Genomic DNA, 18,411 nt, shown 5'->3' with positions numbered 1-18,411 from the left:
CAGGACAGGGCTTAAATCGAATCTTTAAAGGCTCATGAGGGGGAATGGTGTGGGTGGAAAGTAGGTTATTAGATGTTATAAGTGAGTTTTATAGTGGAAATACCCAACTTTACTGTAATTACAGGAAACCCAGGGGTGGGGATCACCAAGCCAAGGGCTTCTCTCCACAAGGGACTGGGGCCAAGGAAATGACACTCTGAGGGGCATGACTGCTGTGGCCGGGTCAGGGTGACCACAGTGAGTGTCTGAGAGTCCAGATAGCTGGGATGCATCCAGTTTTGGGGTGGCGTGTGCTTCCCCTTGTGTTCCCCAGGGAGCAGATCACAGTGAGAAGAGCACTAATGGGTGAGAGAGAAGGTGGGATTGAGTTCTCATCAAACTGCCCCCTCTGCCAGTATCAGCACTGACTGACACCAAAAATAGATTTTAAACGCTCACGGAGCATGGGTTCTTCACAGGCATAAAGCCCGAGTATCAGCTGGCAGTGGAATGCAGTGGAAATGAGCCATTTTTTTGTGGATGATATTCTTAATACAAAAGAGAAGGCCTGTGATGGCAATAAAAGCTATGATTTCAGCACACCGACTGTGTTATCTTCCCCCTTAGTGGGAATGTGGACATATTTATTTCTCTGCTTAAATATTTACAGCATCCCTCCTGAAAGTGAGAATAATAATAATAATACAAAATTAATAATATTTATAATAATGTTGGTAATATCTGTTTTTTAGTGTATGCCATATGCTGCAGTCTTTGTTAAATGTGTGTGTTTTTTTTAATCTACATAGTTTCCAATCCTCACAATAGTCCTGTAAGAATGTCTCCCCTGTTTCATAAATGAGGAAGCAGAGGCCCAGGGAGGATATGAACTTGCTCAAAACCTAGTTGGCGAGCTACCAACTTGGATTTGAACTAATGTCTTTTTCCTCCAAGGAGCCCCACATGGGTTTGGGGATCTCTGAGTCTGAAGCTATTTTAGCACTATCTGAAATGGAATGGAATGAAGAATATTACTCTTTGCCATGTTCCTGAAATCTGCTTGTGAGACACAGAAAGAAGCAGAAAGGAAGCTTCATTCCTTCAACTGAAGATGCTGAAAAGGCCATTCCTTGCACCTTTAGAACAGTTTTGGGACTGTCACTTCTCCCCCAGTCTCTCCTCCTTCCATCTGGGTCCCGAGCTTTGTGCATCTTTTCTCCCTTACATTTTGCCATCACCTCACTTTTATGTTGCATAATCTTAAATTAGCCCCACCGACGCCCCTCATATTTATCTTCCCATGCCTGCTGGTGGTAAGATTTTCCTCTGTGCCATGAAAAAGAATTAGCTTTTGAGTTGGAACCCATTTTCCACCACTCGAATTCTAACCATCTTTAAATGTTCAACTCTTGTAGATCCTCTTTGAAGAGTTTCTTATAGTCCCTCTTTTCTTCTCAAATCCTGTAGCATGTTTTACTGGCCAAATTACACTTGCTACCTATTACTGAAGGCTCAGTAATTGTGTGTGTGTGTGTGTGTGTGTGTGTGTGTGTGTGTGTGTGTGTGTGTATCTTCTCACTCAATAGCTCATGATGATTTGGAAGACAAGACTTGTGCTTTCTGTTATCCCTATGCTTCACACATTGTAAATGCTCAAAATCATTATTAAGAAACCAATTCTCTTCTCCTTTATGTACCTCAGGATATTACCCTGTCACTGCTATACCTGTAAATAAATCTCTATATAGAGACCTGGGACAGCAAAATAAAATCTAATCAGACTCTTGTTCTAATACTGCCTTTGACTCCACTCTGGGCCTTTCCCCCCTAAAATACAGGTAACACTATCCTCTATGAATACTGAAGAGTGATAGAGAGGTTATTCAAATCTTCAGTGTTTGCTTTGGAATGCACCAGGCTGGGGAACACTGAGGAAGCTTTTATTCAGTCTGTTTCAGATTCAGAAAATCACACTCCTACTTCCCCACTCTTGTCTCTCTCCTTACAATCTCACAAGGCCTCAGAGTGTAGCACAGTGAGTGTGTTTCTAGGGTGGAGGTCACCACACACTGGCTCTGATGTGACAGTAGGACTGACCAGTAAATGGCCCTGCCCTGTTTCTGGTCTAGCTGCTAATTCAGAACCATGGACAAGGCTAAAGTCAGGAAATCAGGTTTGTTTTCCTTTTTCTTAGCAGCTCACCTGTGCTTCTTAAGGACAAAGAAGCTGATAATCCTATTCTAAAGAAGCCAGAAGAGGGAGTCAACGGGCAGTTCCTTGCCCCCTCCCCCGCCCCTTGGGAATTTCACTCTTTAAATCATAAATCAGTCCTGTTTAAAGTGACCTACACAGAGAGAGTTCTCTTCTCCTGGAGAAAAGCCCTCATGCACAAACCTGGCTGACACTTGTCCACTAATTGCCTCCCACTGGAATTTAACCTATTTGTGTATTCCATTTGGGCCTCGTAAATTTTGGAGGGGTCTTTATTGTCATTTTACTATATATGGGCTTATTCAAATCAAGATTCTTAAATGCAAACATATATTATAAAACAGTGAAAAAAAATCATGATCATCTCTTCTTCCTTTGAATATATTTATTTTAGCACACAAGTTTTATATTCTGTCTTTAATGCTATTTCTGCTGCACAGCTGCTTTACCAAGACTCAGACTCCTACGGGTCCCACTTGGTCCAACGTGTACCTTGAATATGCTTTCACAGTGTTTGATTTCTGCAGTCGGTTGTATAATGAGGAAGGAGTGTGCAGTGAGTTTGTAGATTCCTATTAACCAGGTCACCCATGAATCTATTTTCGTGCACTTCTTTATTAAAAATAGCAGAGAACACAATATTTAAACACAGCTACTTGTAGGAGCCTAGCTTCAAAACTACACCTAATAAGTCTTCTCCCATTTGGCATTTCAAAATGTTGTACTACATTTTCCCATCACAAAGCACCTCTTCTCCATTTACATTCCAGGATGTGAACAGAAACCATTACAAATGACAATGGATATTTTGGATAGTCATATGAATTTATGATTCCCTGCACCATTTAGACCATATCTGTAGTGTTTCATTATGTTCTTAGGATTGCCTTTGAATGTGGCCTATAAAGAGATAGATATAGACCAAGATTACCAAGACAGGACAGGGAGTGGGAATAGATAGAAGAGAGCTATCTTCAAACATTTGATGGAGGATATCTTGTGAAAAAGGAGAGTAAAATTGTTCTGTGTTGCATTCAAAGACAGAATCAGTGAGTGAAATCTACAGTGGGATTTTGATGCAACCTAAAAAGTACCTGACAACTAGAGTTGCCAGATTCTCTGGAACAGGTTGTCATGTGAGATAATGAGTCTCCAGGCACTTTAGGTGTAGGACTCTAGGCTTCCTGGGCTGTCTGCCAATACTAATGCTTTCAGAAAAAACATGTCCACTTCAGCTGTGTGAGTCAGTGGTTTTTACTACCTGCCATTCCTATGGTTGTGGGGCATTGAAAAACCAGAAGTACTGTAGTGCTAAATCACTTAATACAAATGCCCTAATGGGCCATGACAGCCAAGGCCACAGTAGAAAGTGAGTTTGGAGTTGTTAAGGCAGGCATCCTTTTATTCCAGGAAGATACTTTACTCATGTGGCCCACCTATTTAGATGGTTTCAAAAATCCTTCAAAATGAACCACAATTTTTCATTTTGTTGCTTTAATCAAGACTTGGTTACTCTTGGTTGAAGGCTGAGACTTCAGGACACTCTTCCAACATAGCTGAAGACAACTCTCAAAACAAGACCATAGCAATGAGTTATAGATGAAGCTGTACCTAGTTCACAGAAGATCCGTTGAAAATCCTCATCAAAGCATTCAACAAACACCTCACCCAGGTTACACTTCCAAGCAAAAGCTTGTTAAAGATAGACATTGAAGAGTCTAGAATCCTGATTTGGTTTCAGAATTGAAGAGCTAGGCACCAAGTCCAGAAACGACCAGAACCCAAGGAGGACTTAGAAGCAAGTCAAGACCAAGATCACCCTGTGGAGAAGATTCAAAGTAGAGAAGACAGATAGTGTCCTACCAGCTACACTTCCTCCCAATTGCACACCCTCATCACAGCATTGGGAACAACTCATATCCTGGGATTGAGTCCACAGAGCAACTTGCTAAGGAAGTTGGGGTTCCAGAGCCAAGAGTCCAAATTTGGTTTCAAAATTGAAGACCTAGATTCCATGTTAAAAGAAAAAGAGAACCTAATGAGCCTCTAGAACAGAAACAAAACCAGGGACAAGATCTCTGACATGAGGCAGTTCAAGGTACAGAATGCACCAATCTCATTAGCAACTGTCTTATTTCTCTGAAGCCAGAATAGGATGGACCAAGAGACAAAGCATTGTCTTTGGTGTTATCGAACTGGGATCCAACTTTCTCTCACTCCTCTTGGGAACATACTCTTCTAAATGTACCTTCAGCTTCTCCAGAAGTTGAGTCTCTGGAGACGGTCAACAGGACTTCAGGAGGTAGATAGACACAAGGCACCACATAGCCTTACCAATGGAGCCCAGCTCCACAGTTCAGCATATGTCAAGGACCATGAAAATGAACGTATTCATATCATTAAAAAAAGACTTGGCTAACATCTTACCAACATCAATAGATATATTATTTAAAGTGTAAAAACAATCTCTTTAAAATAGAATTTGGCCATTTATATAGTACCTTCTCCTATATTTCTCCTTTTGATATTCACCACAGTTCTTTAAGGAGGCATGGTAAATATTATGTTCTCATTTTCATAGGAGGGAAACTGAGACCTACAGGGATTAATGACTCATCCAACATCTCATGAGTGGTGGGTAGCATTAGATCTGGGATGGATCTGGAGTATGGAAATTAAAATCATGTAAGCGAGGCAGTATTTATGGCCATACCAAGCATCAACAATGTGCTTTTGGACAGTCTCATATGTAAAAAGAGGGCATTGGAATAAGATGGACTCAAAGGTACCCACCTATTATCTGAAATTCTCTTGCCTCTCCATACCACATATTGTCTGGCACACTCCTTACTTTTCACCTGACAGGTAGGAGGTAAAATAAAGCAAATTTGTGGGCTGGAGGAAAACCTTCCAATGCCTTGGTGTATGCTTCTAGGGCAGTAACATTGCCTTTCAGCTGCTATAAGACACCTTTCCACCAAGTCACTTTCACAAGCTTTAGACCCTTGGGTGCAATTTGATTCGGGGTTTGGAATTTGAGATTATGTTTATACATACCTTTGTGGTCTCACCTGTGGTATGCAATAGTGAAGGTGGACTTTATGAATTTCAGCCACCTACGGGTAGAAAAGTCAGCAGGAATGGTGAGGACTCCATATTTTATAAAGTATAGGTTATAGATCGGTCAGATTTTCTTTTTGAACTTTCAAAGTATAGCAGTTAAACTCAAAATTAGATTTCATATTGATCATAAGGCTCTTGACAAAGCAAAATTGTATTGCATGGTCATTGTAGACAATTTAAAAATAAAGAAAATTTCATAGGCAATTGCCTATAATATCTCAAAAATAAGTGTTGTTAAAATTTTGTTAAAACTTCCTGGAATGTTTCTATGTACCTATACATATTTGAAAACAAATTCAAATTGATATTGATTTATAAACCTCTTTTGTTGACAATGGTAAGCTTTTTATTTTACAAAATATTCTTTTAAACAGGATTTGATTTGAATGTAGATCTGGGGATCACCCAATGTTCTAGTGTGTGGATGCATCAAAATTCATTTAACCTATTTCCTACTGTTGGGTATATGAAATGCCATCTTTTGTTAACATAAAGCCATATGTGAAAATATCCTCTTCTATCATTCCTTGACAATGAGTGCATTAGATATAAGTCTGATTTATCAAACAGAGAAAACTAAAGCTGGAATTCCTTTTTGACAGTACCAGCAACCCTCTTGGGAATTTATGAGAAAATTATAAACTGTCCACTTACTATGGTTATTCACAATGGCAACATCAAAGGTTAGTGTGCTTCTCCACTGTTGCCATCATGGGGTCTGTTACTGTGCTCTTGGCTTTTCCACACAGTCAATGTCTTACGTAAACATCAAAGCAGTGAACTCATTTTTATCTTCTGTTGGTTCTCCTTTAGCCTGATGAAGTCCTCCGATATCGACCAGGATTTATTTACAGACAGTTACTGCAAGGTGTGCAGTGCACAACTGATATCTGAATCTCAGCGCGTGGCCCATTACGAGGTAAGGACTGCTTTTCCCACTCAGTGTTTCCAAATGGAAGGAAGAGTAGCATGGGTCGTGGTTGTAGGACTTGAGGGTTCCCCTTTCTGTAGTTGGGGAGATTTTAAGAACCACAGGGCTTGCACCTTTGTAGTCTGAGCTTAGGCCAGGAGCAATGTGGGTGTGTGACGTTTGGAGGGAGGGCTGGGGAAATCATTCTCAGCAACTGGCTGCTTCCCAGATGGTGTTTTTTTTTTCTTTGTACCTTGGCCCCTCAAGACTCAGTGGGTTTTCTCTGCTTGTTAAATCTGTCATTGCTCATCCCTGAAGTTCTTTGCAGGGACACAAGGCAGGATGCATTAGTGCCAGCTTCTCTTTTCTTCATTGACCCTGAAGATAAGCTTGAGGCCCTTTGTTCCTCACTGCAGGGAAACATGGCAACATCCTGGCTCAGTACCAAACTCCTTCCACCTGGTGGCTGCTGCCCTAAATGTGTTTATCAGCTGAAAGACTTCCCCTGCAGAGTGATAACAAAGTTTTAAAGCCAAAATACTCTTGAAGGACATAATTCAGTGCCTTTGGCTCTTTAGGGTGGAAGAACAAATGGCTGCCTTTCCACGCTCGATTGGGAAGAAAAGATGAGAGAAGAGAGGGTGGCCAGTGTCTGAGGAGGGAACAAGGGGCCATGCATGAAGAAAAGGGGAAGCTGGGCCCCCAGATGCCTAGTGCTGCCCAGGGCATGTTTGTTTTTTAAGAGAACATATACCAATGGAAACGTGGTTTTTCTTTCTTTTTTGTTTGTTTCTAAATTATATTTATTGGGGTGACCCTGATTAATAAGTTTATATGGTTGTAAGTGTACATTTTTATGATACATGATCTGTATATTGCATTGTGTTCCCACCACCAAAAGTCAAATCATCTTCCATCATCATATATTTGGTCCTCTTTCCCTTTTCTTATCCCCTTTTCCTCTTCCTTCTGGTAACCACCATACTGTTGTCTATGCCTGTGATTTTCGGTTTTATATCCCACATATGAGTGAAATCATGTGATTCTTGGCTTTTCCTCACGGACTTATTTTGTTTAGCATAACATTCTCAAGGTCCATCTATGTTGTTGCAAATGGTTGTATTTTACTTTTCTTATGGCTGAGTAGTATTCCATTGTATATATGTACTACATTTTCTTTATCCAGTCCTCTATTCAAAAACACTTTGACTGTTTCCATGTCTTGACCACTGTGAATAATGCTGCAATGAAAATAGAGGTGCATATATCTTTGCGAATAAATGTTTTCAAAATTTTGGGGTAAGTACCCAGAAGAGGGATTGCTGGGTCACATGGTAACTCTATCTTATTGTTTGAGGAACCTCCATGCTGTTTTCCATGGTGGCTGTTCCAGTTTATATTCCCACCAGCAGTGAATGAGGGCTCCCTTTTCTTCACAACCTCTCTAGCATTTGTTATTACTTGTCTTATTGATAATAGCCATTCTAACAGGTTTGAAGCGGCATCTCATTGTAGTTTTGATCTGCATTTCCCTAATAGCTAGTGAGGTTGAGCATCTTTTCATATATCTGTTGGCCATTTGTATGTCTTCTTGGGGAAAGTCTCAGTTCAGGTCTTTTGCCATTTTTTAATAGGATTGTTTGTTTGTCTGGTGTTGAGTTGTAGAAATTCTTTATATATTTTGGATATTAATCCTTTGTCAGATTTGTTGTTTGCAAATTCTTCTCCCATTAGGTTGGTTGCCTTTTTGTTTTGTTGGCAGTTTCTTTTGCTGTGTAGGAGCTTTTTAATTTGATATAGTCCCACTCATTTATTTTTGCCTTACTCCCTTTGCCTTTAGGGTCAAATTCATAAAAACTTATCTAAGACCAAGGTCCATAGACTAGTACCTATGTTTTCTTCTATGTCATTTATTGTTTCAGATCTTATATTTAAGTCTTTGATCCATTTTGCATTCATTTTTATACGTGGGGACAAACTATAGTCTAGTTTTTTTTATTATTTTTGCATGTGGCTTTCCAACTTTCCCAGAACCATTTAGTTTTCAAGTGTAATAATTTGTATGTAATTTTAGATTGGACAGCTTAGCCAGAAATTTTCATTTTGTCTGATGAGTCTGACAAATGATAGTTGTCACTGTCACTCATAAAACTCATCTGAGCCTCAGAATCCTCTGTGCACAATAAAAAAATAATAATAATAACATGCACATTTACAAACCCAGAATCACAATAAGCTGACCTTATGTACCCCTCAGGGTTTTGTGGCAATCCAATGAGGCCTATTGAAAGAGTATTTGTGCAAATGCTTTGGAAGCTATAAAGTGTGCCACACATGCAAAATTATATTGTTTTTCATTATTAACTCTGTTGTAGTAATATTTTGTTGAAGACAAATAAAACTTGGTCTTCGGAGAAAACTAAAAATGTAGCATCTATGAAAAAAGCATATTCTTTTGTCAATAGGCAATTGAATGTTAGAAGTAAATGTGTATTTTAAAAAATTGTATAATATGGAAGATATACATATTTTGAAATTAAGAACTTCCTAATTTCTGTGGATATTGCTTTATAAACACACATGGTTTTATTCTTTTGATTTCCCCCAATTAAGCAAAATCGGGGAATTTGTCTTTTCTTTGAAATTCCATAGCTTCTTTAATAGCCCTTTATGTTCTCCCTTTACTAGACATTTTATGTTCATTTTTAATCATTTCACTAGATTCTTGAGTACAGAAACAGAATCTTATTCATTTGATCTTCTGTAATTCCTGGAACTGTGCCTGTATATCATAGATGCACAGTCAGTGTTTGTTTATAAAAATATCCTGGTGACAATGTCCAGCCCTGCTTTGTCATTCCCTGAGCTAAAAAAAGTAATGTCAGAAAATTGAAGAAATTAAAAATATTTTTTAAAAGGAAAAATATTTTAGCTGCTCAGTGAAGGGTTTAGTTATTTGAACTCAAGTTTTCTTGACACCACACTGTACTCTTGTAATTGTTTAGAGGATGTGTTAGTATTTGTTTCATGTAGCATGGATGAGAAAAAGAAAAGAAAGCAATTATAATAGATCTGCAATTAACAATGTTACACATCATTAAAACAACATTAAATGCATTCCCATTAACCATGGATGGGAACTCTGAATGATGTTTCACTCCCCGCCTCCAGGCAGAGGTAAGGCACTTCCTTCAGTGAGAAATGGCTTGTGTGTTCTTTCTGCAAAGCTGCCTTGCATTTGCAAAAGGCACAGTCAGGACTTGGCCACCTCATGGGATGCAGGTGGTCTTCCAGTTTCAGTTAGGAGACTTCCCAGGACTTCTTCATCTCTAAAAGGATGGCTTCCATTAGGTAATTTTAAAGGCCATTTGAGAACTGACACTCTAGTCTATTAATCTCTCCCCTCCCTTCACCACATTCTCTCTGCTGAAATTGCATATAGAGTGGGTCTCTATGAGTCCAAAGTCCCACTCAAATCACTGAAAATGGCTTACTTATTCTCAATGTTCTATCACCGATGTATTGCTTTAGAATGATTTTATTCTTCAGTTCAACCACATAATATTCCTAGCTTCCCTATGGAACAAATCATTGACAAACCACTGTGTACTTTCTGCATGTCCAGAACTATTAGTGCTAGTTATGACAGGGGGTTCTCATACTATTTCTGTATGAGACATAGTCTCTGCCCACAAGAAGATCATAAATTCATTAGAAGGAAAAGCCACGAATAAGTCAGTGTGGTATGAATATGTGTGTGATACTGAGAACATAATCTGTAGAATTCTGCTGCCTGCTGATTTACTTTATTATAAACAGAATGTTAGTTCTTCTGCCCATTTGGCTTTCTGATATATACTACATTGTGCTGTTAACTTCTTATATAGCTGCATATGCCAAATTCAAAAAAGTGAGTCATTACCAAGAGCTATTATGGTCAAGAAAGATTTGTGGGGAATGTCATGAATTTTCTAGGCCTCAATGGATGGGTTAAGTATAGGGGTTGCTGGAATGAGAGGTGTTGGTATCTCCAAGAAACACTGAGGAGGCTTGGTTGTCTGGACTGGAGGATTTGTGTAGGGAAGGGAGGGAGTTGGAGCATGTATATGTAGGGTGGGTCAGAGCATAAAGAGAAGGGGTGTTTGGATTCTTGTGAGTTTCTTAGGCATTTGGGAGCATCCTATATAATAAAAGGGTAATATGCAAATTGACTGAATGGTGGAACTTCCGGTTGCTATGACATGCCCTGATCACCAGGGGGCAGACGCTCAATGCAGAAGCAGCCCCCTGGTGGTCAGTGCTCTCCCACAGGGGGAGCGCCACTCAGCCAGAAGCCCAGAAGCTGGGCTCATGGCTGGCGAGCACAGCAGTGGTGGCAGGAGCCTCTCCTGCCTCCATGGCAGTGCTAAGGATGTCCATCGGACATTCCCCGGAGGGTTCTCGGACTGTGAGGGCTCTCGGACTGCGAGAGGGTGCAGGCCAGGCTGAGGGACCCCCACAAATGCACGGATCTTGTGCACTGGGCTTCTAGTAAGAGTATAATTGAACATTTCTGAATGATAGTCCATTGTTTGTGGTCTAGGTGTATTGTGAAAAGAACATCTTTTGATGTGACCGGTGCCATGAGACTAGTGTGTCAGTCCTCCAGAGCAGGAGAGAAAAACATAGCAGATGGGTTAATGGCTAATAGCTGCATGCCCCATTTAAAAGGCTGAACCTTTGTATAGGACAGAAAAACATAATATATATCTAATGGACCAAACCCTTTCATGCTATACTTTAAAAATCTCTTTTTGCATATAAAGTACTGAGATGAAAAAAAAAGGGAAATGTCAGGCATTATTATTTTTCTTACTTGCTAAGCATTACTAACGTGTTAATGTTTTGGTGGAAACTATAATTAGATGTTACCTCTGCTCACTGGATGAATAGTCTGAATTTATAAAACAAGTAGACAGAAACACAGAGGGGAAGAGCAGGCTTTCAAATAAGAATCCCTGGGTCTGGCTGGTGTGGCTCAGTGGTTGAGTAGTGACCCATTGACCCATGAACCAGGTGGTCACCAGTTTGATGCCCGGTTAGGGCACATGGCCAGGTTTCAGGCTTGATTTCCAGTAGGGGTGTGCAGGAGGCATCCCATTGATGTTTCTCTCTCATTGAGGTTTCTCTCTATATACCCTTTGCCTTCTTCTCTTTCTAAAATAAATAAAACATATTTTAAAAAAAGAAGTCTGAATGTTATAGAGGTTAGGCAGTGAGGCCACTTGAGTAGTTTGCTGTAGTTTCAAGTGCTAAAGAATAATTTTTTGCAAAGGGAAAGAGTTGATTGCATGAGTGAAGGAGTGAATTTTTGGCATGTAGGAAGAAGAGGATTTGTACAGGGAAGACCATGCGAAATGAAACCAAATGACGGAAATTTTTTACTTATTTCATTTTATTTCTTTCAGTGAAGAAGGAAGCAGGTGAATGAGCAGATCTAGAAGGAAAGAGAAAACTCTTGTTAGGCAGGCCCAATGAAGCCAGCCATAAATGTGCCCGCCCCTTTTGCTTACCCCTTTCTTGTAAACCTTAATATCCCTTGTGTTGCTGTGCCGTGTGTGGAATTAATTGTTCCTTGTGAAATCAGTGGCTCAGTTATCCTGGCACCTCCGAAAAAGATAGTAAGCTTCCTGAGGGCAGAGAGGAGTCATGCATTGAGTTTTTTCACTTATTTCCACAGCACCCACCACAGAGTTTTGTCCATGGTTGTTGCTCATTGACACTTAGAGGTTTATGAAGAGGCTGGGGATGGGACCAGAGGAGGAAAGCAGTGGGTCAAGTTTAATGGGAGCATTGATGGGCCAGAAGATGCATTGGTATACATTAGGAGTCAATCTGTGCTTGGGAGCTGACCTTCAAGGTATAAGTGATGGTTTTGTAGTTATTGGAAAGGCAGTTCTCTAAACTGGTGAGAAATCCTTCCCACATATCTGAATCTTGAAGTAACGTCAATCCTGGTAAATGAAGCTCATTAGCTCACCAGGGAATGGCAGACTCCTGTATCGGTCATCCTTCAGCAGTAAGCACATTGGTCCTACTGAGCTAGGTTTTCCTCTTTCACTTGTTTTGACTGCCTTCCAAAAGAACGTTAGCCTTACCCAGCTTTCTTTTTAATCCAGGAGAATAGCCAAAGTGCATGCTCTGGTCTCTTTAATAATAGACGGGGCATAAGTACATTGTGGGTAGAGACAAGGTGAAAATTCAGTGTGCTGATTAAACATGTGCTGATGAAAGTGTCATAACTTTCTGGTACTTTAATGCCTCAAATGTCTTCTTTCCCTTGGTCTCTCACACCTTCCTCTCAACTTTGCATTTTCTTTTTCTTTTTTCTAACTGACTGAGTAAGCATGTAGGCTGTACACCTCCTTTCCCATGTATGAGATTTGTGTTTATAAACACAATTTGTGTTTCTGCAGCTCATTAGTCCTGCCAGGGACTACATTAAATGGACTTGAGTACTGTCATGGCTCATTGGGTCCACACCTATCCTGGGTATAGCAGGCATGTGCTACTGGAGATGCAAGTATTAACTGGGTGAGAACAATAACAGATCTTTATAGCAGGATTCCTGTGATGATAGCTTCTTTGCACTGTACAGTAAGAATTGCTGTTTTAGTATTTTTAAATCTCTTATAGCCCGGCCAGTGTGGGTCAGTAGTTGAGCGTCGACCCATGCACCAAGAGGTCACCAGTTTTATTCCAGGTCAAGGCACATGCCCGAGTTGCAGGCTTGAATCCCCAGGAGGCAGCTGATTGACATTTCTCTTTCTCTCTCCCTCTCCATTCCTCTCTCTCTAAAAATCAATAAAAACATATTTTTAAAAAAATCTCTTGCAGTTATGACATGCCTAACTTCTTCCAGATGCTATTAATATAATTATTGGTGCATTTGTCCAGCCTAAAGCAATTCTTGTTACCATTCATAATGTCAGAAGACTCCAATCTATTTCTAGTTGGTCTGAAGGTTGTGGGTTATTGGTAAGCTGATTAACAATCTATTTCTGATTGCCTCTGTTTCTAGATCATTTCATTAAAGAATCGAGCATCTATAAAATTTTTAACTCTTCTTAAATGTTGTGTTGTTTTATTTTAGCAGGTCTATTCATTTTACCTTTTATCAACTATAATTAGCCAAAATAGTTCATTGCAACACATAAATAAATGGTTCATAGAGAGATTTCAGTGAAATAAACAACAGTAAGCTGAAGAACACATTCAACTTGAGACAATATACACTTTGGTTAAGAGCATTTGTCAGGTGCTGTGTGTGTTCAATGCTCATTGATTACAAGTGGGTAGAGTATGCTCTGTGTCATGATTTCTCATTTGCTGAGAACAAATTATGTTTTTCACTGGATTTTTAGGAGCCAGGCCAAATATTTCCCTTGGCTAGAATTCAATCACATAGTCCCACCTAACTGCAGGGGAAGTTGGGAAATGTGTGGGAAAATGAAATGGGTTGAACAAACACATAGGATCATTTCTGCCACCATCTATCCCTCTAGTCACCAAACACCCATTTCATTTTTTTCTTCAACCCATAGGGTGCACACATCCACTCTCCAAGGGACAACGTCAAGTTTTACCCACTCACTAATGTGGATGTGATTCCTTTTGGTTCAGCAACCTATGAACAAAAGAGAAAGATCACCTCTCCTCCCCGTACACTTTAGATCAGTAGTGGTAACATTTCCCATTCAGAGAAAGGAAGACAAGAAGACACAGAGTAATCACTGACTCATAGCAAATTTGGCATCCTGTAGGGCACCCATTGCGAAGATGATCTTTCCAGAAAGTCAGAGAAGTTCCCCCAATAGGTTCTGATCTTCCTCTCTGGGAAGGACTTCCTTGTTTATTTTTCTCAGTGAGCCCTGGCTCAGCCCTCCAGCTGTACACATTTATTGTGCTTCCTTGTCCACTCTCCTCCTTGCCACATCTGAAATGGATCTTGGGCCCTAGGCTGCCAGCATTTATAGCCCACTCCCTGCCCGAGATTGATTTAAGACTGGCTGCATATTCAATGCTTTTCTAATTCAAGAGCATAACTGCTTTAGTAATATAATTCTCTCAACAAGATAGAAGGCTTTTGATTAATTTTTTTTCAGAAAGCACCATTCTGTCATAACCATGCAGTTCTTTCCTAGACACACTTTCAAGGCTGTTTATTTTATTGCTTCCTTACCTCTGTGCCCCATTCTATTTTTCAGTTTAATGGTGGCCTCCTTGAGGTTATCTAAAAGTAGGTGGAAGGACCACATCATTAATCTAAATTTTGCCAAAGGCCTGAGCTACAATGTATAACTGAAAAGTCTCACTGTGTCTTCAAGTTACAATGTCCTTTAAAATGACATCTCTTTCGTGTTGGTGACTGGAAGCTATTGGCACATTGACTTTTCCAACTCTGTAAGACCCAGATTTCTGGAATAACTATTTTGTTTTATTGTCCTCTGCTAATGTGCCAGTGACACATTATAGTTCTTTGATTCTTTCATTTAAAAAACTGAACAAACATCACCGACAGATAATGAATAACAAAAAAACATGCATCCGTGTGTTCTTTTTTCCCCATCCTTTTTTAAGCTCTTTTTAGAACCATAGCCATCACCTTCCACAGAATCATCCAGTTCCAGAACTATAAGCTCAGTAGGCAGGCGATCCATTTTCCATAGTATTATAGGCAATAGTTTTGCCAGTATTTTGCCATCTTGTAGCCTGGATCTGCTCTATGTGTACCCTCCCCATTTACTATCCATCTACTAAGCTAGTGTTAAATATTCAGGTTTTATGTTATGGGAGAACCCCAATTTCTAAGACAAAGTAGGCTAACTGGCAACAAACAGTCTCAACGTTTTAGAAATAAAAATAAAAGAAATAAAAATTTATTTCTTGCTCATAGTATAGCCCATTGTGAGTTAGCAGAGGGGGATTTTGTGCCGCATAATTCTTTAAGACTCAAGCTGACAGAGGCTCCCCTGTCTTTGCTCCTGACATTGCTGTGAGTATTAAAATCTAGTCGGTCCCTGGAGGACTGACAGGTGATGTGGGTGATCGTGCAGGACATTTTAGGAGCCAGACCTGGAAGTGGCAACATTTTATCTACCCACATTCCACTGACCAGAACTAATCATATGTTTTCTTCTTACTGTAGGAGAGGCTGGGAAATGTGGCTTGGCTGGGTGCCCAGGAGGTTGGGTGCTCACCAACAGGTTTGGTGAGCACACAGCATTGTCTCTGTGCACCGGCCGTGTGTGACACTGCAGGGGCCATGGCAATTAGGACCTGCTTTGGGGGATGATGAAGATGGGGAGCTGGGCTGGAGAAGAAAGAGAAAGAAAGGTGATTCCCAGCAGGAGTGATCTTGGCAAATGAACCTTAAAACAACTTTGGAAATCAAGTGTCTGGACTACTGCGAAGTTGATGCCTATTTCATTACAGTGCCATAGAGGGACATGACATGTAAGGGATAATATGCTATCAATTTGGGGTTTTCTCTCTTTTTCCGAGACTTAATTGGCGAAGCACAAAGATTCCAGTTGGAATTGGGAGCCCGCATACTAAGTGGCATGTCTGGTTTGCGGGTTCCTTCTCTGTGCTGGTTCTTTTGGCCCAGCCTTCGCATCTCTCAGGCCTTGAGCTCTGTGGCTGTTGGGTGGTGAATAGCCTGCTTGCTCCTCCCTCAGACGGTCCAAGAGCAACCTCCGAGTGGCCCTCCACCTGCGAGCTGTGTTTGAGGACATGTCTTTGGTATCAGGGTCTTTGAAAGATGGATGTCTGAGAGAAATGTCTCTTTGATCTCCCTTGCAAGAGCTTTCCTGAGAGGCCGGTTCATTACAGGCACTTGATTCTCTGATCATGTTTCCTGCTTCGCTTTAGCCACCAAATTCATGGCCATGTCCAGCTACTAGAGAGGATTCTGTGTACACATTTATCGTATTCACTTTACCTCTGGATTTTACTTACCTTCCCCTGTTTTATTTTAAATTTGTTATCTCTCAATTATTTATTTTATTCTTTTGCATTAGATGTAGATACATTCTGATATCTTTCTAAAGTCTTAGAACAGCGGTTCTCAACCTGTGGGTCGCAACCCCTTTGGGGGTCGAACGACCCTTTCACAGGGTTCACCTAAGACCATCGGAAAACACATATATAATTACATATTGTTTTTGTGATTAATCACTATGCTTTAATTATGTTCAATTTCTAACAATGAAAATACATCCTGCATATCAGATATTTACATTACGATTCATAACCGTAGCAAAATTACAATTATGAAGTAGCAACGAAAATAATTTTATGGTTGGGGGTCACCACTACATGAGGAACTGTATTAAAGGGTCACGGCATTAGGAAGGTTGAGAACCACTGTCTTAGAAGAAAATAGTGGGGTATAAATGTAAACTATTTAATCCTTTTATTTTAACAATTTTTGAAGAGGCAGTAAATTCAAATGATTCAAAATTCAAAAAGTATAAAACAATGTACACTTTGTATACTCCCACCTATTCTTGTTTCTCAGCTACCCCGTTCTCCTTCTCAGGTGAAACTCATGTTTGAAATAGTCTCTGCATATAGATACAATTTAATTTTTTTTGTTAACATATTTTTCACAAATGGCGACAGTTATGCCCTCCATTTTTATTAAATTGTGGTGTAGATTGTCATTATACAAATGTATCATAATTTATAAAGGCGAAACTATTTAATCCTTTTATTTTAACAATTTTTGAAGAGGCAGTAAATTCAAATGATTCAAAATTCAAAAAGTATAAAACAATGTACACTTTGTATACTCCCACCAATTCTTGTTTCTCAGATACCCAGTTCTCCTTCTCAGGTGAAATTCATGTTTGAAATAGTCTCTGCATATAGATACAATTTAATTTTTTCATTAACATATTTTTCACAAATGGAGACAGCTATGCCCTCCATTTTTATTTAATTGTGGTGTAGATTGTCATTATACGAATGTATCATAATTTATAAAGGCATATTTATTGAATTGACCCATAACTTCTTGGTAGCCTTGATAAAACTCTGGTAGAAAAAAGACTTTTCCCCTGTGAACACTTGTTTGGTGAAGCACACTTCATTTGCATTTCAGATCCCCGCCTGTCCTGATGGATGATTGACAGAGACCATTTTTCTTCCAGCTCTCCATTCCCAGCATCCACTTGGAAACATATGCATTTCTGGCCTCGCAGTTACTGAGCCATCTGGGCTTGTTGATTTTTTTAAGATATTAGCACACAGGGATTCTTAAAAGCTAATGACCTAAGTAGTGGGTTTGTGTTCATCTAAGCCATGTGTCTTTGCCTACGTGTCTTCTGATGTTTGGAGAAGGTGTTGAGGACAGTGTGTTCTTCCCCTTTGTGATTTGAAAATTGAGTTGGTTTCTTTAGGCTTTTCCTGAGATGATTTAATTTTGAGTAGAATTTTTCTGACTTGGAATTCCATCAGTTTCCCTGAGGACCACATAAAGAAATAATTGCACCTAATCAGGAAGTCCCCATGTGTTCCCTCCTGTGCCTAAGCTCAGTGCCCAGTCCTTCAGCTCCCTTAGGCCTCTAGGATGGTCTTTGACAACACTGTGCCAGCTACTCGACAGGCTCTTATGTCCTCTCTCTACTAATTCAAATGTGGAAAGAGACCTTCTTTTCTTTACCTTGAAAAACCTAAAGGCAGTTGGAAAGTTTTATATTTTACTAAGAAAATAGGAAACAGAGAACAAAATTCTTTTCTATCCCTGCCACACGTATTCCTCTTCCTGTTCTGGCCTTGTAGTCATGAACTTTGCCCTGAACTGAGAAGTTTCCCTGTCTTCTGGTTCAAGAAACGAAGCCTACCCATTCCTGCCTTCATTAGTTCCTTGTAGCTATTAACTTACTGTTAATAAGGCTATTTTCTGAAAATGAAGCTTCTCCAGGTTTGGCCCTAAATAGTGCACCTTATTTTACTGCCCCATTTTCTGTGGCCCTAAAGCCAAGCCTCTGTGTTTAATGTGGGGAGCCCTACAGGGTACCATCACTTGCTGTAAAGCAGAGGTGAGGCCTCGAAATCATTTGGTCTGGCCCTTCCAAGGCATTAGGAGTGAGTTAATTAAATATTTGACTAACTATGGCAGGCTAACTTTTTTTTTTAATATA

At 39.9% G+C, this 18,411-nt stretch overlaps 1 protein-coding gene across 3 annotated transcripts in view; it reads left to right on the top strand.

The window, feature by feature from the left end:
* The window catches only part of ZMAT4 (zinc finger, matrin-type 4), a 336,866-nt gene that overhangs the window by 65,459 nt on the left and 252,996 nt on the right, over positions 1-18,411 (top strand). For all 3 annotated transcript variants that reach the window (XM_005856446.2, XM_014536453.1, XM_014536447.1), the window contains one exon: positions 6,127-6,232. In XM_005856446.2, the coding sequence (XP_005856508.1) occupies positions 6,131-6,232 (102 nt within the window). In that variant the 5' untranslated portion in view covers positions 6,127-6,130. The remainder of the gene's footprint in view (positions 1-6,126; positions 6,233-18,411) is intronic.

Source organism: Myotis brandtii, unplaced genomic scaffold (assembly GCF_000412655.1).
Source record: "Myotis brandtii unplaced genomic scaffold, ASM41265v1 scaffold103, whole genome shotgun sequence".
Classification (NCBI taxonomy): Eukaryota; Metazoa; Chordata; class Mammalia; order Chiroptera; family Vespertilionidae; genus Myotis; species Myotis brandtii.
This window is presented reverse-complemented; position numbering and strand designations above follow the sequence as displayed.